The 18,533-nt window shown below is 40.4% G+C and overlaps 1 protein-coding gene and 1 long non-coding RNA gene across 2 annotated transcripts in view; one reads left to right on the top strand and one right to left on the bottom strand.

Annotated features, from left to right (window-relative positions):
* The first annotated feature begins 3,393 nt into the window (after positions 1 to 3,393).
* LOC134292525 (uncharacterized) lies at positions 3,394 to 16,291 on the top strand. Its single transcript, XR_009999770.1, has 2 exons — positions 3,394 to 6,304; positions 13,106 to 16,291. It is a non-coding gene; the product is annotated as an uncharacterized LOC134292525 (long non-coding RNA).
* sp6 (Sp6 transcription factor) overlaps positions 6,928 to 18,533 on the bottom strand; it is a 35,962-nt gene continuing 24,356 nt past the window's right edge. The window contains exon 2 of the mRNA XM_008113450.3: positions 6,928 to 12,025. Within this exon, the coding sequence (XP_008111657.1) occupies positions 10,885 to 11,988 (1,104 nt within the window). The 5' untranslated portion in view covers positions 11,989 to 12,025 and the 3' untranslated portion in view covers positions 6,928 to 10,884. The remainder of the gene's footprint in view (positions 12,026 to 18,533) is intronic.

Raw genomic sequence — 18,533 nt, 5'->3', positions numbered from 1 at the left:
ATCTCATTATGTATGTATATGCAGGCACAGATCTTCAAAAGTAAAAAAACAAAAACAAATCCAAAACACTTCTGGTCCCAAGATAAGGATGCTCAACCTGTATAAGGGATTTGGGTAAAGAAGGCAGAAAAATAAAGCAAACCACCTGTTTCCTTTGCAGTTGACACTTGGTTTAAAAGCAAGCATCACCCTCACCCTGTGAGGAAGAACTTGGGAAATGCAATTTTTCCCCATAATACGGTATGCTTTTATCTTTTTGGAAAAGCCTTTCTCTCACACATCCCATTCCCCAATATCCCAATCCACTTAGAACCAGGATGATAAGAAAGACTTAGTCTTAATAAGAAACACCTCCATTATGGGAAAAACCCTTCTCTCATACACCTCATTCTTCACTATCCTTATCCACTCAGACCCAAAAGGATAAGACTGTCTTAAGCTACATAAGAAATGATGCCTCCCAACAAAGGATTCCCCCAGGCAGGAAGCAGTCAGACTTTGAAGCTGCAAGGCCATTCAATGTTAATCAAGGTGACCAATTGCAACATTCACACTTGCCTCAAACAGACAAGAGTTCTTTCTCCCAACGTGGACTTTCCACAGATATATAACCCCCCCCCCCCCATGCCTAGTTTCCAACAGACCTCACAACCTCTGAGGATGCCTTCCATAGATGTGGGTGAAACGTCAGGAGAGAATGCTTCTGGAATATGGTCATACAGCCCGGAAAACTCACAGCAACCCAGTGATTCTGACCATGAAAGCCTTTGACAACACATTCATAAGAAATGTCTACTGTTTTTGAAAAAAATCCTTCTCTCATGCACTCCACCTCTAATATCCAAAGCCATTGAGAACCAGAATGCTAAGAAAGGCTTTAAGTTCACTAAGAAATGTCTCCATTTTTGTAAAAGCCTTTCTCGCACACACCCTATTCTGCAATATCCCAATCCACTCAGAACCAGGATGCTATGAAAAGCTTAGGCTTAATAAGAAATATCTCAGTTTTTGAAAAAGCCCTTCTGTCTCGCACTCCATTCCCCACTATCCCAACCCACTCAGAATGAGCCAGAATGAGCATGACGGTCTTTGGTTCGCCACAAGAGATAAAGCTACGATTAAAAAGGCACGCACGGCCCGGGTTGCAAAAAAAAGAAGACAGGTGCACGCACACCCTTGCCTCAGCCCCACACAGATTGGGCCACCTCATTGGCATCCCGGCTGGGCCTGCTCCTCTGGCTTGTGGGAGCCTTTCCCGCCTCCCTGCCTGCCTTCGCTCTTCTCCCTGAGCTCCCCTGAGGCCAAGAGAGTGGCGGGCCACGAGAGAGCAGTGGGCGTGGGAAAGCTGCAGGTGTCTTCAGCGTGTGGCAATAAGGTGCAAGCTGCATCTACACTCTGGAATGAATGCAGTCTGACACCACTTTAACTGCCACAGCTCAGTGCAATGGAGTTGTCATATGGTGAGGTGTCAGCACTTTTAGGAAAAGAAAACTAAAGACTTTGTAAAACTACAACTCTAAGGATTCCATAGCATTGAGCCACAGCAGTGAAAGTGATGTTGAACTACATTCCTTCTACAGCAGTGGTTCTCAATTTGTGGGTCCCCAGGTGTTTTGGCCTACAATTCCCAGAAATCCCAGCCAGTTTACCAGCTGTTAGGATTTCTGGGAGTTGAAGGCCAAAACATCTGGGGACCCACAGTTTGAGAACCACTGGTCTACAGTGTAGATGTAGCCACAGCCATAAAACCAATTTTTCCTGATCACATCTCCACAAGGGAGAATTCAGTGCCCCCGACGACCCACCTACATTTCACCCCATTCATAACATAATAAAAATTACTTTAGCTAGTATTTTGTGTGTGGAAATTTCCTTCTCCACCTCCAACAGTTTAAAAAAAGCCAGCCTCATTCAGATTTAATCTTCAGGGTTGGGGAAAGTGTCACTTATAGGGGATTGCAACCCCCAGAATCCACCTTTGCTGTGGATTGTGGGAGCTGTAGTCTTCTCAAGTTTCTGTTGCGTGCCTTCAAGCCATTTCTAACTTAGGGCGACCTTGAGGAGAATGTTTTGAGGTCCCCTCTTCCTCCAATTCTTCCTTCTGGCTCATCTTGAAACCAGACTTGACCCCGAGAGCTTCAAAATTTTGGATTTATATTTCAATGTATTTACATTGTTTTCTCTTCATTGTTAGTCATCATGAGTCCCCTGTATTGGGGGAAAGTAAGGTAACAGGGCATTCTTGGGAAGATTTGATCTCAAGAGGTTTGCCTTTGTCTGCCTCCAAAGGTGAGAGAATGTGACTTGCCCACAAGGCCAGCCTGCATTTTTCACTAGCAAGCAGGGATTCAAACGCTACAGACTTTATAGTCCAGTGCTCACACCACTGCATCACATCGGCTCTCAGTCCTTTAAATTTATTTGCAGAATTGAAAAGTGGAGCCTTTAATGTTCAGGTACATGAAGGAATTTCAGCAGCTTTCTCTTGGACCAGGTTGCCCAGCAACTAAGCAAGATCTGCTGAAATCCCCTCTTTCTCAAGTAAACATTAAGGATACAGGAGCCTTTTCTTGTTTTCACTCTGGGAACTCTAAATGTGATACGGCTTTAATTTGTACTTTTGGAAACTTTATGCTAAACATTTTAATCAAAATCCTTATTCTCCACCAAACGGTCCTGTTTCCACCCTGCCTTTTCAACAAAACACTTTCATTTTGAGAGCATTATTAGCTTTTGTATGTTTCAGTATTTCAAAAGGAAGAAGGGGGAAAAGGCACTTTGTGACACCAGTAAAATTAATCAATTTATTTCAGTGTAAACCTGTTTAGCTGAGGAAGTGGAATTTGATCCATATAATATGGTGAAATAAGTTCCCTTTCCTCCCTTTCTTGCTTTTAAATACTTACACCTCTTATTCTGGATCATTTGGGCCCCTTGTTAAATTCCATATAGGGTGACCACTTAGACACACTGCCAAAAATTGTGGGGAAGGGGAGAAGAAAGTTTTAAAAACACGTATCTGCATAAAGTTTGCATAAGTTATTATATTTTGTTATTTGCTCTCAAGTCGACTTTGACTTACAGTGACCATAAGAATGAGAGACCTTGTCAACAGCCCTTCTCATAGCTTGCAACCTCAAAAGTTAAATGTAGTATAAGCCTTAGCATTAAGCATCACTCAATGCTAAAATGTCCAAGTGCAAATATATGTACCCAAGGGACATGTGTGCTTGTCCCATCTTCTTTCTAAGTAATAAGGGCACTTTTAAGGTTCCCCAGTCTCTTCTTCCTTAAACCAGATATGTTCTCCTTCAAAATGAGGGCTGTTATCAGAAACACCTTGTTTCTGGGGCCAGAGAGTACATGGACACATTTCAAGCTGGAAACTTTGGGTTTACCATTTTTTCCTAAAGGAAAAAAAAACATCCTGGAAGCAATGGCCTCATGTTGCCAGAGTGTAAACTGGAGGTGGTTTTTCATATCTGTAATAATTGTGCAAAAGAGAGAATTTCAGCAAGTATTGCTTGTTACCTGGTTGAGGAAAAACAACACAGGCTGAAACCCCCTTTTCTATACAACTGTTAAGGACAAGAGCCATCTCCAGTTTTCAGTGTAGCAACCCCATCAACAACACTCAGGCAGGACTGGGATGGCAAGGAGAACGGCAAACACCTTTGCAGTAGTATTATAATGCAGATTGCCCTTTTTATACTATTGTTTGGATTATGTTCAAGGAATTGTCCTAGATCAGTGGTTCTCAACCTGGGGTCCCCAGATGCTTTTGGCCAACAATTTACCAGCTGTTAGGATTTCTGGGAGTTGAAGGCCAAAACATCTGGAGACCCCAGGTTGAGAACCACTGTCCTAGATGGTATATGTGTGTATTGTGTGTATCAAAGGCATACGTTTAGTACGTCTTATCTATAATTGCTCATACATGTCCCTGCATCTGGATGTTTTCTAAAACATTTATTGTTATATGCTTTCAAGTCCTTTCAAACTTATAAGGATCATAAAGCACAGTGTTGTCTTTGTTCAGAGATGGTTGCCTTTGCCTTCTGAGGCTGGGAGAGCATGACTTACTTGTCCAAGGACAACCAATTCATTTAAATAGAAAATCAGGGATTCAAGCCCTGATTTCTGGTGTTATAGTCCAATTATGACATAGGCTGATTTGTTAATATCTATAAAAAAATCTGCAAAGTTACTTTGTAAAGTCAGGTTTGAACTGACTCCACGGGGCCTTATTTTGAATGTCTCAGAATGCATATTCTCCAACATTTTACAGATGAAAATTGGGACACATGTGGCAAAGCACCATCAAAGTGTGGTCAAAATCGCAAAAGTATTAATGAAGAATGTAAAAGCTAGAAAAAGCTTTTGCCTGAGGCCCCTTCTATGTTGCCATATAAAATGGAGGTTATCTGCTCTGAGCTGGATTATATGGCAGTGTAGATTCATATAATCCAATTCAAAACAGATAATCTGCTTCAATAATTGGGATTATATAGAAGTGTAGAAGGGTCCCCAGTTGGCAGGGAAGAGCTAAATTCTGCCTTCTCCTCTTCTACCCAGTGGAGCTGAGTGTAAACTACTTTTTCACTTTGAATTCCTTTACAACAATTGAACTACTTTGCAGACAATGGGAGAAGTGAGAGGAAGAGAGATAAACTAGGACATTTTTAAAGCAGTTAGAATAGTGGGATGACAGAGGATTAATGGGGAATTGTCTCTACTCCCTTCCACACAGCTGAATAAAATCCCACAATATCTGCTTTGAACTGGAATATGTGGACTTTGATAGCCCAGTTCAAAGCAGATATTGTAGGATTTTCTGCCTTGAATTTCTGGTTTATATGGCTGTGTGGGCCCCCTGCCAAACAGTTGGAGCTATAAGAATGTAGAAAGTGAGAGTAAAAAAAATAACTGCTCTCTGTGCATTTTACTCATCACTGAGTAAGAAGAATAGCCTGCCTCCAAACATTTTCCCCATCACTGAATAAACTGAGTCTCTTTACAAACATTCAGGATTAAGGACTTACAGGGGCTATATGGTAGGTTTGAAGCTTCTATCTCAAATGATTTTTAATCATTCCTTGGCTGTCATACTATGCATCATGCTTTGCTTTTTTGTTTGTTTTGTTTTTGAAGAGTGCCTTTGCCCTCACAACACAAACTCCATGCATATGTGGGATGAGGAAGAAGGAGAGGTTGCTCATCCTAAAAAGTTCCAAGTAGATCCCAACTCCTTCTATTTTGAGAACCAAGGAAAATTGTTAAATTGGTCACCCAAATCAGCATTGGGGGGATCTGCTACCCACCTAAAAGGAGGAGAAGACTGGGAAGACTTGATGCACAGAATCATGTTTCAGACTCTATAACAGCCATACCATTGCCAGGTTTGGTTTTATGGCTGAAGCCAATCCAAGCTTGTAAAAGATAATAACTGCGAGGCTCTTTGTTGCTATGCCTGCTAGGGGATAGAGAGAGAGAGAAAAAGAGAGAGAAGAGCACACATAAAAAGAGAAAGAGCCATTACCAACTCCCCTCCCCTTTAAAAAAAAAAGAAAGGATTCTTCCTTTGGGCTGAGTTATGTTTTTAACAAGCATTTCCCAAGCAATTGTTGTTATATAGTCCTTTCCTCTCTCTTTTTCTGGCCTGGACATGCCTGGACATTTTCTTGCTGGAAGGCTGCAAGACATCTCATACAATTTTGTTCCTTTCTCCAAGGTTTGTAGCCAAGTGTAGAGCATAAGGGGTGCTGGTGGAGAGCAGCCCGTAATATAGCCACAAGCCAGAAACAGCAAGAGTGAAACTCCCAGCAGGTGAAAGTGGTTGAACTTCCCAAGTGGGGTCAATAATGAGGAGGAAAAATGTTGAAGTTTCTGGGTGTGCAAAGGTTTGGAGAGCCAAATGGGGAGTGGGGAGGTGGGTTCTCAACCATATTCCCTTAAATCAGGCTTGCCTGCAAAACATCCATGTTATATTATATTAAATTAGCAGGTGTAATTATCAGAAGATTGTATTATAATTGTGGTTGGAATGCTGTTGGAGTTTCTTTTCCCACCCTTGTCAAGGCCCCCACCCAAATCCACAGTTTGAAGACTAGATGTTGACATGTGAATTATTAACACAACTGTCTTCCAATATTTATTATGAAAACCTAGTATCTATGGGTTCTTTTAAGGCAGTCATCTATAATTGGATTTTAAGAAATAATCTAAGAAGTTGCAAGATTTTAAAAGACACACGAAACTGCATTTCAACTTGGTTTTTGGCAACTGCGAATTTGGGACAAGCAAGGTAAGGAGGAAGACAATTGAAGTAATACTTTTGTCGGGACACAAAATTTAACTGGCACGTTTTGTGATTTAGTTTGCATTCTGCACTCCATCCTCTACATCCAGCTTTTGTGAGAAACATTCTGCTATTTTAATTAAATACAAGAGAAATGTATATATAATTGTTTTGTTGTGCATATTTTAAATGTGATATGCAAAAGAATATATTTTAATAGTGGTTGCAAAGGAAATGATATTTTGCTTGCCAGAAACCCACTACGTTTTTATACTGAGATGTCACTTGTGGTCAGGCTATATAATATTTATTTTTTGGATGTGAATCTTATTATAGATATAAATTTGGTGACAATGTTTGGGATATTTTTTGAAAAATTCATGATTTTGAAACCATTTGAGAATCTGGGGCTAAGAGAGCTAAGATTTCAACTGAGTGAAGAAAAGGATATATGCCCCAAATCCTGTGCTTGAACAGATCTGCCTAAGTAATCTGTTACAGCAATTATACAAGATCAATGAGGAAATTCATTAGTGTTCCCATGGCCTCAGCTAGGGACAACCATATGTTCAGAACCAAGCTTTCAGCATTCCCACAAGTTTGTATTTGTACCAATGAGATGCTTCCAATGAGGGCTGGAAATTTTATTTTTGAAAAACCAAAATTCATACTGAATAGCACATATAAAGCTCACCCACTTCTGTATTTACCAGTTTGATCAACAACTCAAACAGGAACTTTGAGCAGATTCTAGTAATTGGAGTGATCAGAGGTACTCTCCCCAATGGCAGGACCAGCAGCAGACAAGTCAGGAGCACACTAGATAGTAGGGGTTTGGGGAGAAAAAGTGTTTCCTCCTCTCTACCAGCCAAAGAGGGAATTTCCACCAACCAGATTAGGTTTACTGAGACAAAACAGACAGAACAGCAAGGCAATCCCCTGAAGACACATTCGGTTCAAGGGCTGCCAGCAATAATATAACGTGGCATTCTAGACAACAGAATCCCATCTTTAATTGTTCATTCCCATATACAGTACAACTCCCATTTCTGCAGTAGATACAGTCCTGGACTTCACATGGATATGCAAAATTGTGGATCATAGTCAACTCTACTGAAATGAAAGACTTTTGGTCGAAAAAATGGCATATAATAACACGGACCATAAAGTTTCTAGAGAGGACATGTTCTATTGGACAGTCCTGGTCCTGTCGATATGGGGGTCAGACTGTATCAGTGGTTTTCAACCTGTGAGTGCCCAGATGTTTTGGTCTTCAACTCCCAGAAATCCTAACAGATGGTAAACTGGCTGGGATTTCTGGGAGTTGTAGGCCAAAACACCTGGGAACCCACAGGTTGAGAACCACTGTACTATATGCTTAAGGTAGAACAAATGTAAGAAATGAGATCTGGTAAAGGAGCAAACAGTAAGTGAGTGTAGAGTCTGAAAAATAACTTGCTATTATCTACTTCATTACCAGTATCAAACTTTGTTCTACCCCCTTGCACTAAGAAATAATTAGATTTTCTCATTCTCATGCAGAGACAGACAAAATTTTCAGTTGTAAGGAACTGACTGGGAAATTAACATAGGAGGATGTTAACTGTGAGAAAAGAATATGTTTATTTTCATTCCCTCCCATCCCGGATTTCCAAATACATATTTTTTTAAATCTCTAATGGTTTATTCTGTCCTTCATATCAGCAACTTGAACGTTCAAATGGAAAATATTAACATAAGGGTTTGTGAGATAGGTTAAAAAAATCCAAGCAAAGTTCTCTGAAGAAAAACAGCCTTCCCACCACCCACCTTGAGAAAATCCTGTAGGAAGCTTATTGGGATGGCTAGATCGTGCGATAATGGTTCCTGTATTCTAATAGCAAACAGGTTTAGGAACTCTTGTTTATGATTTGGCATCTCTTACAAATAGCTGTTGAACAGAACCGAAACACAGCTCCAGCAAAATAATTCCGCCTGGAGAATGCTTTTGAGACGAAGTGTTCACAGTGGCCTCATCTATACTGCCATATAATGCAGTTTGAAACTGCACTGAACTGTAGACCCATCTGCACCACCATATGAAGCAGGCTAAAACTGCATTATAAGGCAACACAGATGGAGGCCAGTGCTAATTAATCACTAGTTTTCATGCTCCTTTGCACTTTTATTGTATGTTTATCTTACCATGTCCCATCTGTACAAGGTGATGTGACATAGAAACTATGCATCGAGAAGATCCAATTCAGCCCAAGCAGTGGCTGAAGTTTGACTGAAGGAGTCTGGGAACTTTCACTTGAAACAATAATTTTTCCATGTTCTGAATTCCCCTTGACAGGCATGGGGGAAACAGCAAAACATGAATCAATTATTTATTTATCACTAAAACCTTAATAATTTAAAGATTAGGCACTGCTGCCCATTAATTTTTAAAAAGCAAATGGAACAAAGTCTTCCATATTGGTCTTGGATTGAAACTGTAAGCCTGAAGTGTTTCAATGTGTTGTCAAAGTGTTTCATTAGGGGTAAAATTGTGCAAAAGTAGAGTGTGTGTTTTTAAAACCTTATTGGTTAAAATAGGGCTTGTGGCCTATTTACAATAAATTTACAATATATTATCTAATTTATATTGCATTCAATTATTTTAAATAAATTTATTAAAAATACATTTTGCTATTATTAAAATGTATCATTCATTAAATTTCAATGTATTTTAAAAAATAGAAGGGAGGATAGGATAAAATATTGCTAATACAGTAGTGACTGGTTTACACTTTCCTTCTATAAACAGGGAAATTGTTGTAGCCCCAATTAAAGGTTGACTGAAAACATTAACATGGTTAAAATGGTGCCTACATACAAACATTGTACTGAATGTACACTAAGACATGACAAATTCACATAAGCAATAGATTAATGTTCACGCTGAAACCCAAATTCTTTTGAAAAATGAAAATGATGAAATACTAGTTTATCCTTCTATGTTGTGTGAACTAAATGCTCTTCTAGCCTTCTTAAAAATGTCAGTCTGTGATAAGAAAAAAAATGGAAGATACTCTGTGAAATCATGGGAGGATCACAAATAAATGACAATGTCTGCATTTGCGTATCAGGTTGAGCCACAGTCTGCATTGCTTGGCGAACTGCACAATAAATCCTCAAACAAACCATACCTAGCTTCCTGCAATCCTGATGTGTTTTAGTCTGTTTCTCTCCCATTTATTTTGCTACAATGGGAAGCCAAAGAAAGAAACCAGAGGAAAAAACATCAAGACAAGTCAGAGTTCATTAGCCAATCAGAAACCATGGGTTTAAATTGTGTTCTGTGCTGGTTAACAAACTTTGACTTATTATCAGAGGCAGATTCATATATTACAATAAGCCAGATTCCAACAAGCCATGGTCTGTTATGATATCCAGACGTAGTCAAAGTCATCCAGACTCCTAAAATAAAGGAATAAGGGACAGCCATTTTACATGAACTGCCTGGTTGGTAGCAATATATGTTTCCTTTTATTTTATTTTGATTTTGCATTTTCTAAAGGTGTTTTTACAAATAATATGGAAAACTCCTTTGTCAATGTCCTGCAAGGCTTTCTAAAAAGTCGTATCAGAGATGTATTTCTCTATTTCTATTTTGTAAGGGTTTTGATTGTTTGATTTAAGATCAGGAATTGCCAGTTTTTTTGGGAGATATTTTGTGCAGTGGCACAACCACAGTTTGGGGTTGCTTATCTTTTCACAGGTGAGTTAACTAATGCACCTAGGACTGAGTGGCCTGTATAAACCACATTCTAGCTGGTTTCTCAAGAAATAATAAAATCACTCTGTAGCACATAATATCCCATATTACAGTGATCCACAGAGGCCACAAACTACCATCTGGAAAATTAAATGAGAATTTTAGAGCTGCTTATGAAAACACTATAGTTAAGAATGAAGTCTAGGCTGTCAGATACTTTGAGATTAGAACATGTAGCAGCTCAGGACACAAACCACCAATTCTGTCTATCTGACCAATGCAAAGACATCTGACTAGTAAAAGGGAAATACGATAGCCCTTTGGCCTACCAAACGGGGGACTAGCCATATTGCTTACTAAACTACAGACTTGTTGGGTAGGAGCTGACCATAGGATGGTTATACCAAAACCCCTAAATTTCTACAAGGTTAAACTAAAGAATCAGGTCCACCTCTAAACTGTTAACACACAGCTGTGGTCTCTGGATATAGCAATCTCAAGGTGGAAACAAGTTAGTTCCACGTTCCTCCATCGGTAACTGCCCGTTCAGCCCATCCACCTCAGAAACCAACCTTTGAAAGCACTCCTCCCATACTTCCCAAACAAACACTCAATGTGAAGACCCACCCCAAAACTGCTCAAGGGCACGGCCCTTCCCCAACATGTCCCAACAATATTGTCCTTTCCTCCAACAGAATAAATAACCTCTCACTCTGAAGACAGAATAATGTTCTGGCTCAGAGAGTGCAGTAATCCCAGAGCCTTGAACAAAGAAGACGAGTCAGTAGTCCAGGAGTGGCCATTACGAAGAGATAGGGAGGGGACATCCTTGATGAAAAAGGAAGGCTCAGTTGGGTTGGGAAGCAGTGCTTGAAGAGCTTCCATCAGGCTCCCGTTTGACCTTGGCAGCAGGTTCTGTCCCAGCTTTTGTTTCTCCATCTGCTTCCTCCTTGGCACCTTCATGTGTCTTCATGTGCTTGCTGAGGTGGTCACTTCTCATGAAGACCCGGCTGCAAACTGGGCAGGTGAATTTCTTGGTTCCTGTGTGGGTTTGAAGGTGCCTCTGTAATTCATCGGAGCGGGTGAATCGCTTTCCACAGAACAGCCAGTTGCAGACGAAGGGACGATCACCACTGTGCCACCGCAGGTGGGCCTTCAGGTGGGAGGTTTTTGCATAGGCCTTTCCACAACCAGGGATATGGCAGTTGTGAAGGTGCTTCTTCTTTGAGTTGTCAGGGCACTGGCCTATTCTTTCAGCCTCCTGGCAGTTGGGGCACCGGCAGGCAGTCTGGCCAGAGCTCCGGGTCACTGAGCGCCTTGAGCTTTTTGGCCTACCATTACCTTCTCCAGCCTGCTCCATTGGGTGAGGCTCCTGAGTAGAATCAAGAGACTTAATCACTTCCTGGCCCATGAGATGGGATGCTGAAGGCAACAAGTGATGAGGAGGCCCACAGAGTTGGTGTTCTGCAGAGCCATAGCCACCCAGTGCTGGCTGAAGTCCACTTGTGTGGCCTGCAGGTTGGAGACCACTTTGAAGATCCATCCAGCTGGAACCAGCATGGAGATCCCACCACGGATTAACACTACCATCATCAGTAGCATTGCTGGAATGTGTTGGCCTGAACCAAGGTTCATAGTGATGAGCCATATCGGGTGCTGCCTGTAGGAGCTTAGAGTAGGAGCCAGGAGGCAGCTGGCTTTCGCAGTCCAGGTCTAACCGCGAAGACCCATGCAGCTCGTAACCAGAGTTGGATGAATACTCTGTGTCGGGCCCAGGCAAAGGCAGATGCTGGAGTTCTGTAGGCTGGAGAGGGGATGGGAAATCTCCCCCGCTCTCTGGGCTGGTGTGGGGCTGGTAGTTCTGCAGGGGTTGCAGTTCCAGGTGAGTTGGAGAGGAGCAGGGTGTTTCTGAGCACTGGTTGCCAAGAGAACCACAGACGGCTGTGAGCATTGCAGAACTCGCGTGGTGGGTGGGTTCTCAGACACACCTGGACAGAAGAAGGGGAGGGAGAGAAAAATGGGTGTGAGAGAGCAGAAAAATGAAGAAAATCATCCTCTAAAGTCATTTGTAGACTAACACTGAGACTTGGGCTTGGAGCCATGTCCCATTTCATTTTGGCATTGGAAAAAAACAGAATAAAATGCAAACCAATATTTATTGGAAATCCCTGCCATCCCAGTGTAAATCAAGCTTCACCTTAGCAAGATTTTTTAAGCTTCTTATGTTTATGTCTCTTTCTTGTCCAAAATTATTTTCTCAAGAATGGAAACTATGAAGTTTCCAATAAATGTTGGGTCACCCCATTCTGGGATTGTCCTTGTAGATCGTATGTTATCCACAGATAGGTATTCTGTCTGACACATTTGTAACAAAGGAGTTAAGTGAAGCACCTTGTAAGCACATTATTGTCCAAAATACACAAAAAGCAATGTGAATAACTAATGTAGAAAAGTAGGATTAACACTCTCAGTGATGAAACATAAAATCTTGAGTTCAAATCCCATTTTAGCTATAAACTTGCTGGTGAGTTTCTTAAACAAACTGTGTTGATATGACATAATTATTTGTCTCCATCTTGCACAGAACAGCAATGTCACCAGTAGAAGAAGAACCAGACTTTAATTATAGGACACAAGAAACCTTAAAGCCTACACACAGTTGAACTGTCTTGGCCATCACCAAATAATTTTGGAAATTATAATATGTGGAGAGTAATGGAAATTACACCACTGAGAGTTTAGACAACTACTTTTTACATAAATAAACATAATGTTATGCTAAAACCATCAATTGCTGATCAGTAATAAGATGCTGCCTAGGGTGCCATAAAATAGAACTACCATGGTCCTACCTGATGAGATTCTAAGATTGCTCTGGCTAACAATTCTAAATCTTGAGTTTAGGTGCCTTGCTATTTTTTCAATCAATTGTGGTATGCATGTGTCATGTTAAGTTCTCATTTTCAAAAAAAAAATGAAATCAAGCACTGTGGTGAAAATTTTGTGATGAAGGTTTGGGCTGGGGAAGAGGTTTAAACATAGCTTATTCTTTTTTTCTTCTTCAAAAGCTTTCTTTAGAAGCGGACCCTCTAATCGTCAGCCTCCGAAAAGCAGATAACAATAATTATATCATCTCATTTAGCTGTGATGGCACAAGGCTTGCCTCTTCCTTGGTGGAAGAAAATAAGACTTGCTGAGTTTTCCTCTTATGAGGGAAGAAAATGAAGATCTAAGAGCCGCCAAGCAACATTAAGAGATGCATTAAGAATTTAAGAACATCAGAGATCACTGAGACACACAAAAACGAAACTAGATGTGTCAAACAATTATTGTATTCCATATTGTTTTCTGGTGTTAAAAAATTGACCATTGAAAGTAGCTGCATTAATGTATTGCATGCTAGTGGGGATTTTTAAGGTGCCAACAAGATTTTCTTGAATTACATCATGTTTCTGAGCATTCAATCTCCATAAAATAGTATGAAATAAGAATAAAATAGCCAGGCTTATCTACAGGTTTTCTTCCCTGTCCATCCCTCTTGTTGAGATCTCCAGTCCTCTATAAAATGGTACTGCAAGTGAAGGTTTTGCTGTAATGCTGGGAATGATTTTGCCCATTACATTTCTGGTGATTGGATGGCCATTTAAAAGCACAACTACTACTTAAAATAAAAGGCAATCCTAACTATGCTGTGACAGAAGACACAAGACACTGGACAACAAAGTTGAAATTGCAGCACAATCAACCCATCTTGTATTTTAAAATTCTAACCTTAGACCATGCATCCTTATGTATTAATCCACACTGAAGATAAAATCTTAATACAAAATTGTCTGAGGAGGGAAATTGAAGGTAAGGGACTTCAAAAGCAGCTCAATAAGGAATGTCTCTCAATATGCTCTGTATAGTCATGGAAAATTGGGAGGGAGGGAGGGAACAGAATGAGGCATTCTGGAAGAGGGCATGGATAGTGGGTTGTGGCGCAGGCTGGAGAGCAGCTGCAATGAATCACTGCAATGAATCACTCTGACCAGGAGGTCATGAGTTCGAGGCCCGCTCGAAGCCTATGTTTGTTTGTCTTTGTTCTATGTTAAAATGGCATTGAATGTTTGCCTATATGTGTAATGTTAACTGCCCTGAGACCCCTTCGGGGTGAGAAGGGCGGAATATAAATGCTGTAAATAAATAAGTTATAATAAATAATAGTTGTGTAGCACCAAAAACAGAATACTGCACAGTGTTCACATTTCGTTGCTGGGAAATCAGAAGACATTTACTTCTTGGAAGGAGAGCAATGAACAATCTCGATAAAATAGTGAAGAGTAGACACATCACACTGGCAATGAAGGTCAGCATAGTTAAAGCCATGGTATTCCCCATAATAACCTTTGGATGCGAGAGCTAGACTATAAGGCAGGATAAGCAAAGGAAGACAGACGCTTTTGAACAGTGGTATTGGAGGAAAATTCTGAGAATGCCTTGGACCGCAAGAAGATCCAAACAGTCCATACTCCAGGAAATAATGCCCGACTGCTCACTGGAGGGAAGGATATTAGAGGCAGAGATTAAGTACTTTGGCCACATCGTAAGAAGACAGGAAAGCTTGGAGAAGATAATGATGGTGGGGAAAATGGAAGGAAAAAGGAAGAAGGGCCGACCAAGGGCAAGGTGAATGGATGATATCTTTGAAGTGATTGGCTTGACCTTGAAGGAGCTGGGGGTGGCCACAGTTGACAAGGAGCTCTGGCGTGGGCTGGTCTATCAGGTCACAAATAGTTGGAAGAGACTGACTGAATAAACAACAACAACCTGCTTGTTTCACAGATCCCTGTTTATTATCATTGCCAGGTTTATCCTCAAAATGGATTCTTGGCCAGTTCCAGACCTTGGTTGAAAGTAATTGTTTCCTAACATCTATTTAAAATGTCTTAGGGTGCATCTACACTGTGGAATTAATGCAGTTTGACACCACTTGAACTGCCATGCCTCAGTGCTATGGTACTTTTACAAGGTCTTTAGCCTACTCTTTCAAAGAGTGCTGGTGCCTCATCAAACTAGAAATCTCAGGCTTTCATAGCATTGAGCATTTCAAGTGATATCAAACTGCATTAATTCTACAGTGTAGGTACACCTCAATTACAGGTGTAACGTTTTAAAAAAAACACAGTTGAGGTACAGAAATAGGGATTAAATATATGCAATCATTAATTTGGGTTGCTGCAATCCTTAATTTCTTATTAGCCCTAGTATTCTTTGTACAGGGCTATTTCATCCATATTCAAAGCTTACTTTTTATGATAAAAACCCTACAATGAGGATTAACATGAAATAATCATTTGCATTTTTACTCAGAAGCAAATTCTGCTTTGTGTAAGACTTCAATCTCAGACAAGCATACATAGGATTGTTGTCTCAAATGCTATGCAGTGAAAGACTATACATGCCCAGTGAAAGGGCAAACCTTTGGTGTTCAATGGGACTTACTCCCATTTAAGTGAGCATATGTTTGCAACTGATTATTTTTTCTAGAATCCTTTCTATATTGCAAGCAAAATTCCAAATATACTCAATACCCAAGCATCTTAATTCTTACCATCTTAAGTATTAAAAGACTACTGCTCAGATCTCAGGCTGCAGTGGCAGCTGCTTGTAGTTTTCTCCTCCATAAGTTTCTCATTAGTTGTATGTGTTTGTGAAGAACACATCAGAAAGCAGGAAAGAAACCTAGATGTGTTATTTTTCAGAATGTATAAGGACAGGAAGATTGCTGGGTCCATTTTCACAATTTTTGATCTGTTCAGTGGCATGATTACATAATGTGAGTAAGCAGAATACATGATAATTCTATAAGGAATTTTAGAGCAGGAAACAGAGGAATATTATCTGTCTTCACCATCATGGTGAAGGATGAATCAACAAATTTATTATTTGAGCTATACCTCCTAGAACCGTGTTTCCCTAGCCAGCTTGTCCAGAGGCCACTGGCCATGCTGTGTGGGCGGGGAGATGTCTGGATGTTGGTCCAATTTAAAAATTAAAGATTCAGCTGTATGCTTATCTGTTTTTAGTGAGCAATTTTGACAATTGCTGATGTCTCTCCATGGCCTGTATTGCTCCTGAGCTCTGCCATTTCTGTTACATTAGAAATGCTATTAACTGCAATATTATGTGCCCAGGGCCAACAGCCAGATGTTATGATTATATATAGTGCCAAACCTTGAGAAACAATAAACAATAAACAAACTCTGTATATATTCGGTGCTGGTCACATTGGCTTGAGATAAGGATTACCATATATGCATTAGATATTGCTTGGAAAAAAAAATTCTCTATCTCAGCTACTGCTATGAATAAGTTTGACTGAAACCAGCACTGGAGTTTTGCTATTGTTTGCTGTCTGTTTATCTTCCTGCAGAAGGGCTGGTACTCCAGTCCTACCCAACATGGGCATTGCAGTCCAAAAGGTAACTGTTCCAAAGAGGAGAAAGACATTTCAATATCCAAATGTCAATCAGTTCGGAAACAACCACCACTGCCCTAGTGGTCTTCCTTTTTTCTTGAAAGAAGACAAGGCAAAAAAATCTGGCAAACAAAGAAAGTGGGGAAAGTTGGAGATAGCAGTTTCACACAAAAGGCACACACCTTTTGAGTTTTCGATTACATGTCCAGAACATGTGAGATAGGATCACAGCATCCCACAGAAGGCCTTTGCCATTCTGCAGAATTCCACACACTGATTCATGACATGGATCCATTCAGCCGTGAAAAGGAGGAGAAAAAACTCCACCCTGAAATTTGAAATTAACCTAGCAGGACTTCATTGTCTTGCCTACCTATTCCCCCATTACATCAATTGCAGCAAACTTCCTGTCCCAAAAGGCAAACTCTGACTTTTTTTCAAGGGTCACCCAATATTCTGGTCTTTATCACTGTGAATATGAGATGGGAAAACAAATGAGGTAGTTCCAACTGAGATATATACAATTAGCCCTCCATATCCATAGATTCTGAATCCACGGATTCAATTATTCATGAATTGAAAATACCCCCTCCCTCCAAATCCAACAGTGATTTTGCCATTTTACATTCGAGATGCCAAATTACTATACAGTTGTATGTATATAATGGTACTTAAGCATCCACAGATTTTGATGTCCAAGGGGTTCCTAGAACCAAACCCCAACAGACAGGGCCACAGCCAGAAAAAAAATTCAGGGGGGGGGGGGGGGGAGAAGGGTTGAAACTTTTTTTAGCGAATCATGAAGAGTAGTTCCATAATGCAAAATAATTTAGAAATCAGGCTCCATCAATAAACTTCAGTGGACACTCATGGGGATTTGGTTAACCAGTTAAAATTCATGAGTAAAGAAAAGGTTTTTTAAAAAATAAAAAACTGAACATTTTTTGGGGGGGAGGTTGAACACTTATGCCCCCCCCCCCCCCCCGGCTACAGCCCTGCCAGCAGATACTAAGGGCCAACTGTATACACTGGCCGGTTTTGTATCTGAATTAAAATAGCACAAAGCTGTGCAAGCTTTTACTCTTGCATTTTGAAGACCTCTTCATCAAGTTATTGTATAAAAAGCAGAGAGTAAGAACAGAAACCGATTTGGTTCTAAAACAAAACTAAATCTATAGATATGGTGGCTGGAACATCCTATACCTTGGGAGACAGTGACTTCATTCCTAAATTTACTTCCAACTTTAAAGGACCCATCCAAGGTGCTGATTCCTCCCCATAGATTCAGCACCTTGGACAGCTCATTTAAAGTTCTGGATAAAATGCAAACTAGATTCACCATCATATTGATATGGAAACTACCAGCCCTCAAATAGCTGATGGGCAACAATATTAATGACCATGAAAATATTCCATGGCCAGGTTTCAATCACAGAACTGACACTGTGGGGGAGAGATAGGAAGACCTGGGCAAAAGGTCATGTGATTGGTCCCTATTTCATGTGTCTGGGAAATTGAAATATTACCCTACTACAGGGCAGCTGCTTGTGGAAAAGAGAAAATCCATATCATATAACACTGAAGCTGCAAGCTCTTTAACATCCTGAAGGAAAATACATCATTTTCTCCAAATTAACAACCAGTTCAAAATCAGCCTTACTCAATCTAGCACTCTCTAGACCAGTGGTTCCCAACCTTTTTTTGACCAGGGACCACATTGACTAGGAACCACTCTCCAACATTAGCACCAAAAGGATTACGAATTAGTTTTTGGTCAACTTTAATTCAGTTTGGTTATTTGAGGTGATGATTCAGAAAACTTGGATAGACCACATCAGTTCTAGTTTCTGATACAGAACATATGCCATCCAGTAGTCGCCATCTGCTCGCACACAGAAAACCATATTTCATAATCTAGAGCTGATGTGGTCTATCCAATGAAATTTTCTGAATCAGCATCCCAAATAACCCCAGAAACAGGTCTAAAAACAAACACCAAGGCACCCCTGCTTCTAGGCGCCACATAGAACGGCTCT

This window comes from Anolis carolinensis, chromosome 6, assembly GCF_035594765.1.
Source record: "Anolis carolinensis isolate JA03-04 chromosome 6, rAnoCar3.1.pri, whole genome shotgun sequence".
NCBI lineage: Eukaryota > Metazoa > Chordata > Lepidosauria > Squamata > Dactyloidae > Anolis > Anolis carolinensis.
This window is presented reverse-complemented; position numbering and strand designations above follow the sequence as displayed.